Source organism: Staurois parvus, unplaced genomic scaffold (assembly GCF_062004578.1).
Source record: "Staurois parvus isolate SC_StPar_1 unplaced genomic scaffold, SC_StPar_1.0 ptg000011l, whole genome shotgun sequence".
NCBI classification, from domain to species: domain Eukaryota; kingdom Metazoa; phylum Chordata; class Amphibia; order Anura; family Ranidae; genus Staurois; species Staurois parvus.
In genome coordinates, this window is record NW_028317807.1 from 15,651,625 (window position 1) to 15,666,493 (window position 14,869).

General features: G+C 38.7%; 1 protein-coding gene across 4 annotated transcripts in view; it reads left to right on the forward strand.

Moving 5' to 3' along the window:
• The window catches only part of ADAM23 (ADAM metallopeptidase domain 23), a 243,664-nt gene that overhangs the window by 188,809 nt on the left and 39,986 nt on the right, over nt 1-14,869 (forward strand). For all 4 annotated transcript variants that reach the window (XM_089671082.1, XM_089671098.1, XM_089671077.1 and 1 more), the window contains exons 20-23: nt 5,402-5,465; nt 10,500-10,605; nt 12,394-12,513; nt 13,602-13,770. In XM_089671082.1, the coding sequence (XP_089527208.1) occupies nt 5,402-5,465; nt 10,500-10,605; nt 12,394-12,513; nt 13,602-13,770 (459 nt within the window). The remainder of the gene's footprint in view (nt 1-5,401; nt 5,466-10,499; nt 10,606-12,393; nt 12,514-13,601; nt 13,771-14,869) is intronic.

Below are 14,869 nucleotides of genomic sequence, written 5' to 3' on the forward strand. Positions count from 1 at the left end.
ATGTTTGTGATAACATTTATCAGCATAGTTTATTCCCTAATGCCATATATCTTCCAAAGCTTTGAGCACCATAAAAGCCATAATGCCAATATAATGCATCCCACACATTATTTTAATAGTTTACTCCACTCCAGCATTGTAATGAAGCCATGTGTTTCCCTGCAACCTACACCATGTGTTTATCTGCAGCCTAAAATCCTAAAACTTCCATTAAGCTCATTACTAAAGCTGGCCATAGGCGGATCAAAATGTGGTCAGTTTAGCAATTCAGTGTGTGGCTGCTCCTGTTCAACACAACTGGAATGTTAGATCAACTTCTGTTGAACGAGTAGGTTGGAAAACTGTCAGTCAGCAGCTGCTAATCGGTGTGTTTGGACAGCCCCAGGTACTGTTGTCAGAATCCAATTACCCATCTTGGGGATTCCTCCATCGGCCTGACTTATGTGGATGGAGGAATCTGTTCATTTTTTTCTGACTACTGTCTGAATGAAAAAAAAATCATATATGTCCAGCTTAAGCCTGCATTCACATCTGAGCAGAGCGAAAATGTAGTGTATTCCTAGTCATTTTGAAGCTTTTTTCAAAACTTTTACAAGCGTTGTGCAAGTATGCGTATTCATAAAATCCCCAGTGTTGGTGTCAATGGTTGTAATATTATCCCCCAGCATTGGTGTCCAGTGGGTGCAAAAATAACCCCCAGCACTGATGTCAGAGACCACAATAATAACCCATAGCATTGGTCTCAATGGACACAATAATAACCCCCGGCATTGGTGTCAGTGGGCGCAATAATTAACCGCATATTGGTGCTTAGTTGCAGTACTATTTAATACTCTTCCCTATTGGTGGTTAGTGGCAATGCCTTTAAACCCCCCCCCCCCCCCCCCACACTGGCATTTAGTGACAGTGATGCTTAAGTGATGGTCAGTGGCAATGAAGTTTACCTCCCAAAAAAAATTGGGGGGGACAAGGTAAAAACCATGGAAAGCGCAAAATTCCCATTACTGATTAATTGGCAATGATAGAATGTATTAGGACCCCTTATGATAATGCACATTGATGCACTGTTACAGTAGCAGGCAACGCATCCATCAACACAGACCACCATAAAGCACATGTCATTTGCTGAGGTGCATGCATTATCAAAAGAGGCATAGCCGATGTTCACTGTGTTCAGTTGTGCTGGTTGCCCATTCAAAATGAATAGGCTGTCTTAACACAGCACACCTTAATACATGATAGTACTTTGCATTAATACAATGCATAATGTGAAGAGAGCCTGAAAGAGTAAAACAGTGTTACTAGTGCTCTAGTTTACTCTACAGCACATCATTTTGCATCACATGCGACAGATTTGCTTCAAGCAATTTAAGGCATTAAGGCAAATAAAACAAGTGGTCAAATAAAAAAGTAAATGAAATGGTCCGTGCTGATTGCCATCTATGTAAGTGATATTTGACCTTCAATTTGTTTGATTGCTGATTAGTTGCTATGAGTACCTTTTACACTCTTCCCTATAAAAAAAAACAGTTACTAAAGACTGGATGCAAAAGATACATGCAAATTATCTGAAAAAAAAACTCAGCATCAGACTGAAATGGACGTATTTTGCTCTAGGGATGGATTCCTGAAACAGTTTTGTGGCTTGATTTACTAAAGTGTGATGTCTAGGGAAGTCAGAGAAAGCACAGTGAGCAAGGAAAGCAACAGGTTTATGTAACTTTCCCTTCCAGCAACATACACTTAGCTTCCCTTCACTCTGCTACCACTTCATGTGTACACCAGGAGCATAAATGATTCAGTATGGGATACTTCCAGGTATTGGGCAGCATGTGACTCACTCCCTTTCCACCCACTTGACAGCACAAGTAATTGGCCCAGTGCAGTCACATGGTCTTCTTTCTGAATATGTTGTCTGGCTGCCATGCTAATAAGTCTTCTACTTTTCTCTGACTCTTCTGTTCTACATTTTTCTGGGTCAGTGACTCAAAAGGTATTGAAAGTGAGAATAACAGGCATACAAATAGTATTTCCAAAGGAAGGTGAGAAGTGGCAGTCCTCACATTCCTACTAAAGGAAAAAATGGGCTTGAGTGAACCTTAGTGATAATCTGAACACCTGAAAGTGAAGCTTTGTTTTCTTTGAAATTCCTCTGAATTTGATTGATTGTTTGTAATACATACAGGTTCACTTCAGACCACTTCACTCTTTACATCTTAATCCATTCACTAAACTCTCATATAAACCTTAATGCAATCTTCCAATTAAAAAGTTGTTTTCAACCTTTTTTAAATCTCTTAGCTGGTGATCCTGCTATGGAGGCCCTTATTCAGACACCTCTTGTTATTGGGAGACAACTGTCTACCAATTGTGATCCTGCATGGCTCCTGTCCTATGAGCTCTTGGTTGACCACAAGCATCTGTGCTGTCACACACATTACACAGGCGTAGTCTACCATTGTCACTATTGGAAAGCTGGCTCAAATCACCATCATTTTCAAAGAGCACAAGCACTGTAACTCTTTAGTAAAGATAGTTAGTTGATCTATGGATTAAACTGTGGTGTTCTTGAAAAAGGCTGGTAATCAACTGGCTAACCTTTCCTAAAGAGCTCCAATCCTGCCCGCTTTCCCTGGTGTATGGTTGGGATGTTACTAATAAGTGCTGGGTAGTTACAGTAATGGCCAGAAATATTGGCACCCTTGCATTTATGTCAGATAATGCACCACTTAGCCCAGAAAATGATTGTAATTACAAATATTTAGGCATTCTCGTGTTTATTTCTTGCTTGCATTGGTATGACACAAAAAAGTGAAGAAACAAAAAGCCAAATCTGACATATTCCACTCAAAACCCCCAAAATTGAGTGGACAAAATTATTGGCACCTTCTCAATATTGTAAGAAATAATTGCATTCCAAGTTTGTGATGCTCCTGTAATTTGTAAATAAACTCACCTGTATCAGTTAACAGGTGCTGACAATATATAAATCACATCAGCAACCAGTTAAAATGGTGAAAAATGTACTCAACCTTTCTGTTGTATGGCTTTGTGTGCCACATGGAGCATGGAGAAGAGAAAGAGCAGCAAAGAATTGTCTGAGGATTTGAGAACAAATATTGTGGAAAAGCATGGACAATCTCAAGGTTAGGAATCCATCTCCAGAGATCTTAATGTTCCTGTGTCCATTGTGCACAACTTTGTCAAGAAGTTTACAGCCCATGGTACTGTAGCTAATCTCCCTGGACATGGACAAAAGAGAAAATTTGATCAAAGATTACAATTGAGGATTGTTTGAATGGTGGATACAGAACTTCAATTAACTTCCAGACAAATTCGGGCTGACCTTCAGGCACAGGGTACAACTGTGTCAGCTCGCACTATACATAGCAATCTGAATGACAAGGACGCTATGGTAGAAGACCCAGGAGTACCGCACTGCTGACACAGAAATATAAAAAAGCTAGGTTGGAATTTGCCAAAACATATCTGAGGAAGCCAAAATCCTTTTGGAAGTAGGTGCTGTGGACAGATGAAACAAAATTACAGCTTTTTGTTAAAGCCCATCATTCTACTGTTTTCAGAAAAAGAAATGAGGCTTTAAAAAAAAAGAATACAGCTCTTACTGCCAAACATGGTGGAGGTTCACTGATGTTTTGGGGTTGCTTTGCTGCTTCACGCACTGGATGTCTTGACCTAGTGCATGGCATTATGAATTCTGAAGACTACCAAAGAATTCTGGGGTGCAATGTAGGGCCCAGTGTCAGAAAGTTGGGTCTCCATCAGAGGTCATGGGTCTTACAGCAGGACAATGACCCAAAGCACACATCAAAAAACACCCAGAAATGGTTTCAGACAAAGTGCTAGAGAGTACTAAAATGGGCAGCAATGAATCCAGATCTCAGTCCCATAGAGCACCTGTGGGGAGATCTCAATACAGCAGTTGAGAAAAAGAATTCTTCCAATCTGAGAGACCTGGAGCAGTTGGCGAAAGAAGAGTGATCCAAAATTCCAGCAGAGAGGTGTAAGAAACTCATTGATGGTTACAAGAAGTGATTGATTTCAGTTATTTTAGCCAAGGGGTGTGCAACCAAATATTACATTGAAGGTGCCAATAATTTTGTTCAGTCCATTTTTGGGGTTTTGTGTGGAATGTGTCCGATTTGGCTTTTTGTTTCTCCAATTTTTTGTGTCATACCAATACAAACAAAAGAAATAAACAAGAGGCTGCATAAACACTTGTAATTTCAACAGTTTTCTGGGTACAGTGGTGCATTATCTGTCAGAAATGAAGGGGTGCCAATATTTTTGGGCATGACTGTATGAGTTTCATGTTCATGACCATGCTGGTTTGGGAGCAAACTCTGTCTCTCAACTGAGAACCTGCATTAACCCCCGGTTTACATTAAAAGCTGTGCTGACGCACATGTTGCAAAAGCATGGTCTACCAATGCCACTATCATAAAAATGGCCCTAAGCAATGCTGTGCAGCTGACACTGGACCAAGTTGATGAAGACAGTAAGTAGCTGAAAGAGTCTGGGTGAGATCAGCAACATAAAAAAGTGAAATAAGAGAGTGAAAACTTTTATTTTATTAAAAAAAATAATGGCAATTTTTTATATTTTGTTTTTATAAACAGTTCTTTAGTAGACTAAATATCATCTTCTTAGGATTTAGATCTACTTTAATCTGGTCCAAGATCACTTCAGTGTGCATGTTTAGTGTCTCTAGGAAACTTTACAGAGAGAACTGAATGATATATCTACTAGATTAATTTTTTGTTTTTAGATTGTTCATCATGGCCTTTTTTTTTTCAAATTAAAGCCTTGGCTAAAATTCTGTAACAAATGAACGTAGAACTATAGGCACAATTTTTTTAAATTAAATTTTGGATAGAGCAAAGGAGGAATAAAACCCTGTCAGATTTTCGCCATCTATGTCCCATTGCTGAGATTTCCCTTCTTTTCCTGTCCAATAGCCAAAAAAGGAAGTGAGAAGAAATCACTGCTAATTAAGGAAATTTCTTGGGGACCCCCAGGCCATCAGAACTAGAGCCTCCATTGGAACATTTCCCCTCTATTACTTTTCTGGTACAACCCTAAATTTGGGATTTTTTTTTCACGTTCAATGATAATGGTAAACAGGACAAATAGAGAGGGTGAATCTCCCTAATAGGGGCCCAGACAACAATAACAACAGACAAGTGTTCTAATCCCTCTCCACACTATCCAAAACTAAAAAAAAAAAGAAAAAACTTTGGCCTTTAGTTGTACTTTAACAGGTAAAAGCATTACATTTCTTGCATGTCTCACTTGTGGTATGTACAGCTAATATTTATTTTAACAGAAAATATATTATTTTATTTTATATCTCCGTTTTGGACATACAAATATATTTCAGGGACGCTGTTACAATGGGGAATGCAAGACAAGAGACAATCAGTGCAAACACATCTGGGGACAAAGTAAGTTATTACTGTATTAACTATGCAACTGTATTTATTTTTTTAATTACTATAGCTACTAGTTTATTTAGATGCAGCCTATTTACTGGGCTAAATTATGATTGGTACAAAAGTAATTGTTCAATCATATTTACTTTATTTCAGTAAGGCAGTTGTCATGAATTCATAGATTCAAAAGTGGTATTTCATTTTACGTCAGACTCATGGGCTGAATAATTCTGTGTTATATATCTTGGGGATTCCCTGCCATAGTTCCAAGTTTTGATTACACTGAAACAGCCTTACCCATTTTGTTTCATGCTTCATTAGAAAAACTAAATAAAGAATCTGACCATTCTAAAAAAATTAGTACACAATCCAGTAGGGAGAGCAGAGGCTCCCTTTATGGTCTCTACAAATAGCCAGCTCGGGGGAACGCAAGATTCCATTGGATTCCTGGAGATTTTAGAAATCATTCATTGGTTTAAATCACCATCATTTACTAAAAATAGTTTTAGTTGGACTGGCACTGTAACTCCTTAGTGAGCGCAGTCAGTCGATCTATGGACTATACAGTGTTCCAGCAGGCTGTAGATCAACTATATAACCTTTCCCAAAGATCCCCAATCCTGCCTGCTGTCCCTGCTTTTTGTTTTTTTGCTGGGTAGGGATGAGGTAGAGTATGTAATTGTGGCCATACCAATGTAACACCCTGCAGGATGTTAACTAAAAACAAGATGGCAGTGTTCTGCGGTTCAGTTATGCAGACTCTATTGATGTAAATCTTGGACTTGTATGCTGGTAGCAGGACTTAAGCACTCAGATAGGGAGTAAACAGACTACATTTCCCAGGAGAGCTGGTAAAGGGGCAGGGCATGTATATTGAGAAGCCCAGGAACTTTACAGGAAGGAAGTGGATGGTAAGAGGTGGTGGAAAGGTGTGTGTGGAGGACTCTGGAGATCCGGGCTGGACCGGGCCATTGAGCAGAGAAGTACAGAAGGACTGCAAACCGTTGGTATCGCTGACAAGCGGGACAGTAAATCCTGTTGGCAGTTGGATCGTAGTGCTGTCATCAGCATCACTCATTAACAGAGGAACCAAACATTAACAGGTCCCCCTCCGGAAAGACTACCTCTTATGTTGTGAAGGCTACAGATCGAGTGAGAGGGTTCCATACCCCGATCATCACAGTGATTGTATTAATTTCAGTTGTTCAGTTCAGTACACCTTACACCACACCTTATCACACTGAGGCCCAGACTGTCTGGTGGCCTACCACTTTAGTGCCTCGCTAACACCCTGAAACCGCAGGACTCTGGCTACAACACGTGCCCACTTCGGACAGGATTACACTTAGTATCTCATTTCAAGCCTCTTCCAACTATAAAGGAACCTACTTCACCAGACTGGTTCACCATCTTTAGGGGGTCAGGCTTTGTTGAAGTCTGTTTCCACCCCTTTCTACAATCTTAGCTAATTCTTGCCTTCATCCTTTGTTTTAAAGCGACTTTACCCAAATTCAACATCACTCAAAGGGGGAATTTTTCTGTGCTTATACCATCTTAAGGAAATCTTGCACTAGGAAGGATCTGAACCTTAATGTAGAAAAAATAAAGATTTGACACCCTTACTTAAAAAGATACAAAAGGGGGACACTATTGCTTATAACGAAAGTATTCATCTCCAGAGTTAAACCCAGTTACCGGCAACTGAGAACCCCAAAGTGAGTTAGCCTGACAGCTTGATAATTCACTCCAGATCACTTGGGGAGAGACATCTTAGAAGCTGGAATTGATGTTTAAATTCTGATCCTACAGGATATTTGGGGTTGCTTAAAGTGATACTGTGTTTTATTACTTTGGTGAACCTTTTAGAGTGTTTAACTTTTCTTTTATGCACATCTACTGTGATTCTTCTTGTGTTTGCATTCTTTATATTCTGACCTCAATATAACAAGAATATTTGTTCACGCTAAACTGTGTGTTTTTTTTTATGGTTCAAAGCCAGAGATTCCTTCTGGTCAAAGATTCACGGTGGTGTCAGTAGGGGCTGTACTTCCAAAGCAGGCTCAGGACAGACAGGGAACCCAAAAATACTCAGTGGCCCTCAAGAGGGTAGTGCTACACAAAGGTGGCACCAAACTCTGCATGCTGGTAATTCTCAGACTTGGCAAAACTAAATGACCAAATTTGTCCTGTTTGCCTCCACAAACCTCTGGCTGCTACCTTAGCACAAAGTGGTTTATTTATATATTTATACAAAAGGATAGGGTATGGATTTTACACACAGTTCTTTTTAAACTCCATATTAGACCCTCATCAAGGAATATGGAACCCCATGACATTTTTTGTTTTTTTGTGTTCCCCCTTACAATCCATAACAGACCCTGATTAAGGGTTTGGTATGGACATTGAGGGGAATGTCGTAGTGGCATTTTAAATTGTATTTTTTTCATTTTAAATGTCACTTTTGGTTTGGCACATTATAATGATATGCTACGTCAGAGACAGGTTTAATGCACTCCCAAAGAATGTTATTTAAAGGAATTGTGCATTTTTAATTTTTTTCTTTAAACTTTAATAAAAGAGCTGATTCCCTTCAGTGGTATTTTCCAAATGCATTTTTTGCATGGGTACATGTCACCCTGTGCTCACATCCCTGTTCTTTTTGTTTGACAATCCATTGTCTATTATCTCTGAAGCTGGACAGAACCGATTTTCAAAATTCACATTCCATTGACTTGAGTGGGCTTCACGTTCAAGTTTGCTATTTGTGAATTTTTGGACATGTTAGCCAAAAATGCCCATGTATTGAGCCCATCCAGATTTAACCATCACTAGTGCTGGGAACCTATCAGAGTGGCTCATGGAGACAATGCATTGTGCCTGGAGACATCATGCGACAAAGAATGAACTAAATAAATTATATTTGTCTTTGCCCCTTTTGTCTATGGACAAAATATGGTATAACTTTTCACTTCTGCCACCTCGAATAAGATGCTCATTTTTCATTTATAGACTTTCACAAGGTAATACACAGCACACTGAAAATTCTGAAATGTATTATTTTTTTTTAGCATACACAACTGTTATATTAACGATAATATTTTAATAATTGTCATGAAAGTTATAGAAAGAAACAGAAGCATAGATGTATGGACAAAGTGAAGCATTCACAGTTTACTTTGCCAGCACAAGCATGACAGCATATACATAGGCATGAGTTCCCTTAGAGACCAAACACATTCTTTAAGGTGAGGGTTAGTAGGTAAGTATTTATTCATTTTAAAATACAGTTCAGTTATGGGCTTAATGGATGGCAAAATATTCAGAATGCCTTGAGAGGTCCTTTTCATCTCCTGAAGAAACTGCAATGCAATCAAAGTTCCACAAGACAGGCTAAAGGGAAAACCTTATGCCCGAAGGAACAATTGACCTTTGAGTTTGTGAACAGCCTGATTTGCCCAGTAAGATGCTGTGCCAGGTCTGCTTAACAGAAGCAGCAGCGGGTGAAGAGGCAAAAAAGTTAGAAGTTTCGAGCCTTATTAAACGGACGGTGAAGGCCTTTATTCATGATTTGTCAGTTACTAAGCCCAGTAAAGCAGCTGCATATCTGTCTAAAGCCCTTCTTTGTCTCAGAGGCAGTAGGTTAGAGAGCCCTCAACAGCATCTCTTTCAGGGGATGAATCGCTGTCAGCAGAATCACCAGCTGTAGGCTTTGATTTTACATATGGAACCACCATCAATGTCCAGAAGGTATTAGCAACACCTTCCTCTAATGCAGGGGTCTCCAAACTATGGCTCTTCAGGTGTTAAGGAACTGCAAATCCCATGAGGCTTTGCAAGACTCTAACAGCCACAGGCAAGACTCCCAGAGGCATGATAGGACTTGTAGTACTTCAACAGCTGGAGGGCCATAGTTTGGAGATCCCTGCTCTAATGGAAAAATGAGACAGATGATATTTGATAAGTGGAAGGGAGTGGAGACTAAACCCTTTCTGCTGAATAGATTTGCTAGGATTTAGGCCTTTGAAAGAAGATAAAGCTTGTTGATTGGATGCAGTCCCTCTAATCAATGCAGCAGTCAGCAAAGTTGCTGGGAATGTCACATTACCAAAGGACGACACAAGACACCCTAGACAGAAGGACAGATATGGATGTCAAGAAGATTTATACCACCTCGGGGGGCACCTGTAGGCCAGCAATGCAGCTTAGATCAGTAGCCAAAACAATCCATTTGTGGCCATAAAATGTAGACCTTTTGGGTGGCAACAAGGTTTTTTTGGTTTTCTAGTCTCAGCCTTCCTCCTGTGACTTCAGATATTGCATTTTCTAGCTTGTTGTTGTACAGGAATGAGCCTCCATATTTACTTCTACACCAATTTGACTTAGAAAAGGTGTCTTCAGTCCATGGCTGAGTGAAATTAAACTGACGTGTGATTTTACCAATAACAGATTTACAATGTTTCATATCCAAGGCCATGTTGTATTTAGTAATGCTCAAAATATCCCCCCAACTTAAGCCATGGATTGCAGATATCTTATCTAAGCCAAATCTGTGTATAATTACATATTAAGGCTTTTTTCCTGTACATCAACAAGCTATAAAATGCAATATCTGAAGTCACAGGAGGAAAGTTGGGATTATTCTCTCATGATAGAAGACCAAGGCACTAATGCCAGCAAATAGACACATTCAGAGGTTAAGAGATTTAGAGTTTGGTTGTTCAGTTTTGTATAAATGTAAGTTGTACAAATACCATTTTGTCTGTTATGTCACATACACATGCTGCCATGAGGAAAATTGTATACTTACCTATCAGTAATTTTCCTTTCCTGATAATAAAGCATATCAGTATACAAAATCTCCCAGGGCTTTTGCATTGAGTATATTTACACCAACAATGGCCTTTTATGGGGGTTTCATATAATCAGTTTTGTGAGTAAGAATGAAACCATATCTATGAGTATGCTGCCATGCTTCAGGAAAGGAAAATTAATATTAGATAATTATACCATTATCCTGTTTATAATTTTCTTTTGCTGTCATGGCAGAAGCTTCAGGGTCGGACAAATATTGTTATGAAAGACTGAATGCAGAAGGCACAGAGAAAGGAAATTGTGGAAAGGATGGAGGTAACTGGATCAAGTGCAGCAAACAGTAAGTTAAAAGGAGCTAGTTGTTATTGGAATGGACAAAACAGTTCAAGAAACATTCTCCTGATATTATTGCTAAATATAAGCCAGCATTGATATTTGACCTATGTAGGAATGGCAGGATGAATGTACCTTCATGTAATTTGCTAAGAAATCTAAATACTTACCACCGGTAATAGATCCTGTGTGTGAGAATATAGGAGTTGAGTTACTAGAAATAGAACATGTTCACTGTGTAAAGTTCAAGTATACTTTGCAAAGTGAATGCTCACTTAGCTTAGATTTAAGGTGAAGTTGTGTTAACATCAATTATCAAACCATATGCAAGTCAAAACCCTGTTTTCAAAGTGAACACAGCTTCACTACTTCTCTGCTTCTACTAAGCCAATAATGTATAGTTCTTTAGTAAATCAACCTCTTTCGGTGTAGGTGAAACATACATGCACATCTAAGCTGGCTGTAAACAGTATCAGCTTTTTGCTTTTGTTTTATCTATATATTAATTGAGGACCTTATAAATAGCAAGACTTACCAGTGTTAGGCACTGTAGACATCTGTCTATTTGTGGCAGAGGCAAAGGTGGTCTCTTTTTTCCTCTATAATTGGCCATTTTTCTTTATCATCATTAGGAGTAGTTTATATTAGTAGTATATTACCACAATATTCTAAGCCAGGTTAAGAACAGAAAAACAAAGTAATGTTATTTGTAAAAGAGGTGATAGCAGAGGGGTATTACTCAGAGTTCCAAAGGTTGTGTGTCTATAAGCTCCAGTTAACAAGATCCAACCCTGGTTGGTAGGATTATTCTATGACATGACAGTCAATTTTGTTCCATTTATATTGCATTTAGAGCCTCTAACATGACCTGTTCTAAAAGGTACATTAAGCTTCCTAATTTTCTCTCATCTTCCTGTAAAGAGTTTGCTTAAAATGTATCTAAAGCGAAAACTTTTTTGCTTTGGATAGAGTAGGGAATGAATGTTAAGGAAGTAAGTCTTTCTATCTGTCCCTGTGACCTCTCATCCACAATTTTGAGTTGACACAAAAATAGAGAAATCAGTGGGGACATATAAGCCAATGACAGTTCTCTAAAAGGGCATTTCTTTCACTTTGGAGAGATGTCCTTTCACTTCCTGTTGTGTCTAGAGGACAGGGAATGAAAAAAAATATTCCCAAAGGTACAGATTACATTTACAAAAGCAGCAGTTTTTACCCTTTCTCACTCAATTTGAACAGCAGAAAAACAGTTTTGGATTTAGATATGCTTAAAGTACCAGGGCACTAATCACCAAAAGCAGAAACATTTCAGAAGTAACATTTTCCATACTTTATGAGTGGATCATGTTGAATGACTATGTACTGCATAGCACATTCTTTTGCATACCTTCTGAATTTTTAGTGTGTAAGACCACATTGCATTGGAGTGACGGTGCATTTCCTTGATTTTCTTTTTTAATTGGCATTAGCTTCAGCAATATATACTTGATTAACACATTCTAATTTGAATGTGAGACGTTTTGTATTTCCCATGCCTGTTCCATGTAGGAGTTATGACTGTATGCCTTTTCATAATATAGATGCAATAATCCATATTTTAACAACTTTGTAGGCTCACAGTGAAATATTCATTGATATAGTAAATTGTTTTTTGGCATGTGTACACTATTGATGCAGGGTACATCAAGGAAATAATAATACAAATAATTTAAGAACATTACATTGAAAGATGTACATTAAATTAATAAAAGGCACCAGCAATGTAATTTTTTAAATTTGGCTTTTTCTCTTGCAGTGATGTATTTTGTGGATTTCTGCTATGTGCAAATGTATCTAAAACCCCTCGTATTGGCAAATTAGAGGGTGACATTCCACCAACATACATTAATCACCAAAAGAGAGTTCTGGACTGCAGGTATTTAATTGAGGTTTTTACATGCTTTATCAATATTTTTTTGTACTGTTATTATTGTAAACAGTGGTGAATTACAAGAAGGACAGAATGGGTGGCTGCCTCAGGTCCATGGGGATGTTAATAATGTTCTGCACGTCAGTGTTATTTCACCTTGCAAGGCTTTCTGGGTCCTTTTTATTGCTTTTTTATGGCAAATCACTGAAATAAATGTAATTTAAATTTAATTTAAATGTATCAAAATGTATGTTAACACACATTCTGATGTGTAAACACACATGAGGGCATGCCATTGTGCACATCCAATGACATTCAATGCAATGAAAAATATATCTGCCAAAATTGGACAAGTGTGTATTGGCCTTTCCTTGAGTAGGTGTTCATCAATGGTAGGCTTCATATTTCTCCTAAAAGCATATACTGTATACAGTTTGTACATCTTGCAATACATAAACATAACCCCAAGTTTTATCATTTAAATATGCTGCAAGTACAGAATATTAACTGTTGATATGACAAAAATATACTATGCTCCTATCTTCCTTTTTGACATAACAACCCTCTGAATTTTAAAGCATGTGTTTTCAGCCCTACCTACTTAATTTCTGATGCATCACAAAGAACAAACACCTCTTCACATCTCTCCCGCACCTCCTCATTTCCTCATCTTCATAACACCTTCTTGTGCACAGGCAGGAAGCACAGGAAGTTATCAGTTTACTGGTTTCTGGGAAAAGTACAGGTATTTTTTGCACTTGTCGAACAGATACAGTATAACACAAATATCCAAATTGGGATTATAGTCTGCAGTGCTTACCCTCTTCTTAAATGGTCAGCCAACGCTGACATCTTTCTCCTGGGTGCCAGTCTTCGGCCATCTTGGTTGACCGGCATGGGATGAGGAAGAATGTACCACTGAATATTCCACTGCATAACACAAATGCTTATGTACAATGAACGTTATCCCTTTAAACTGGCCCATATATTGAGAACAGCACAGGGCCCATGGTACAATTATTTCATTGCTGGAATTTGTTTTTCTACAGAAATTTTAAAAAAAGTGTTCGATGTATAATTATCTCTTTACACAGTGGTGCCCATATTCTTTTGGATGATGAAACTGACATGGGATATGTAGAAGATGGAACGCCATGTGGCCCATCAATGATGTGCCTAGACAGAAAATGCCTCTATATTTCATCACTAAACATCAGTAGCTGTCCAATGGGTTCAAATGACAAAGTCTGTTCTGGACATGGGGTAAGTTTAATGTAGAACTTTTAGGAAAAGCCCTATTAACCAACTGTGGAAGACTTATTTGTAGTTTTAAACTAGTAAAGTGAAACTGACCTCGCCTTCTATCAGAGCTTTCTGCAGTCTATCTATGTTCTGTAGAATGTATATGTTTAATGCTCTATTTCCATTTCCATGTTTGCCTAACTAATAACTGCTACTAATGTGCATTTGTGCCCAGACTATGGACATTAAACTACAGAGATTTGCATAAGTGAGCACACCCCTTTTGAAAAGTAAGATTTTAATCAATATCTCAATTTACACAAGAACAATTTCCAAATTTTTGACAAAACTGCGTTTTATAGAACATTTGTTTAGCTAATTACATGAAAGTAAGGTTAAAGTGGTTGTAAAGGATGAAGGTTTTTTACCTTCATGCGTGCTATGCATGAAGGTAAAAAACCTTCTGTGTGCAGCAGTGCCCCCAGCCCCCTCAATACTTACCTGAGCTCCATCACGATCTAGCGATGTGCATGACAGCCTCGGCTGTCCTTGTCTCTGTCTTCTCATTGGCTGAGACAGCAAGCGGGAGCCATTGGCCAGTCAGCCAGTTAGGAGAGAGAGGGGACAGGGCCAGGCCATGGCTCCGTGAATGGACACACGGAGCAGCGCTTCAGGAAAACGCCTGCTCCGGTGCCCCCATAGCAAGCTGCTTGCTATGAAGGGCAACCGACAGAAAGGAGGAGCCAGGAGCGCTGACAGGGGACCTGAGAAGAGGAGGATCGGGACTGCTCTGTGCAAAACCACTGCAGAGAGCAGGTAAGTGTAACATGTTTGTTAAATAAATAAATAACAAAATTGAGTATCACTTTAGTAATGTAAATTAGATTACAAAATCTTCAGTTTTACACAAATTGGTTGATGCAAAAATTATTACACCCAGAACAAAAACTACTACATCTAGTATTTTGTATGACCATGATATGTAAGCCCAGCACCAAGTCATCTAGGCATGGAATGAACAAGTTGGTGACATATTGCAACATCAATCGTTTTCCATTCTTCAAGAACGACCTCTTTTAGAACCTGGATGCTGGATGGGGAGTGATGCTCAACTTGTCTG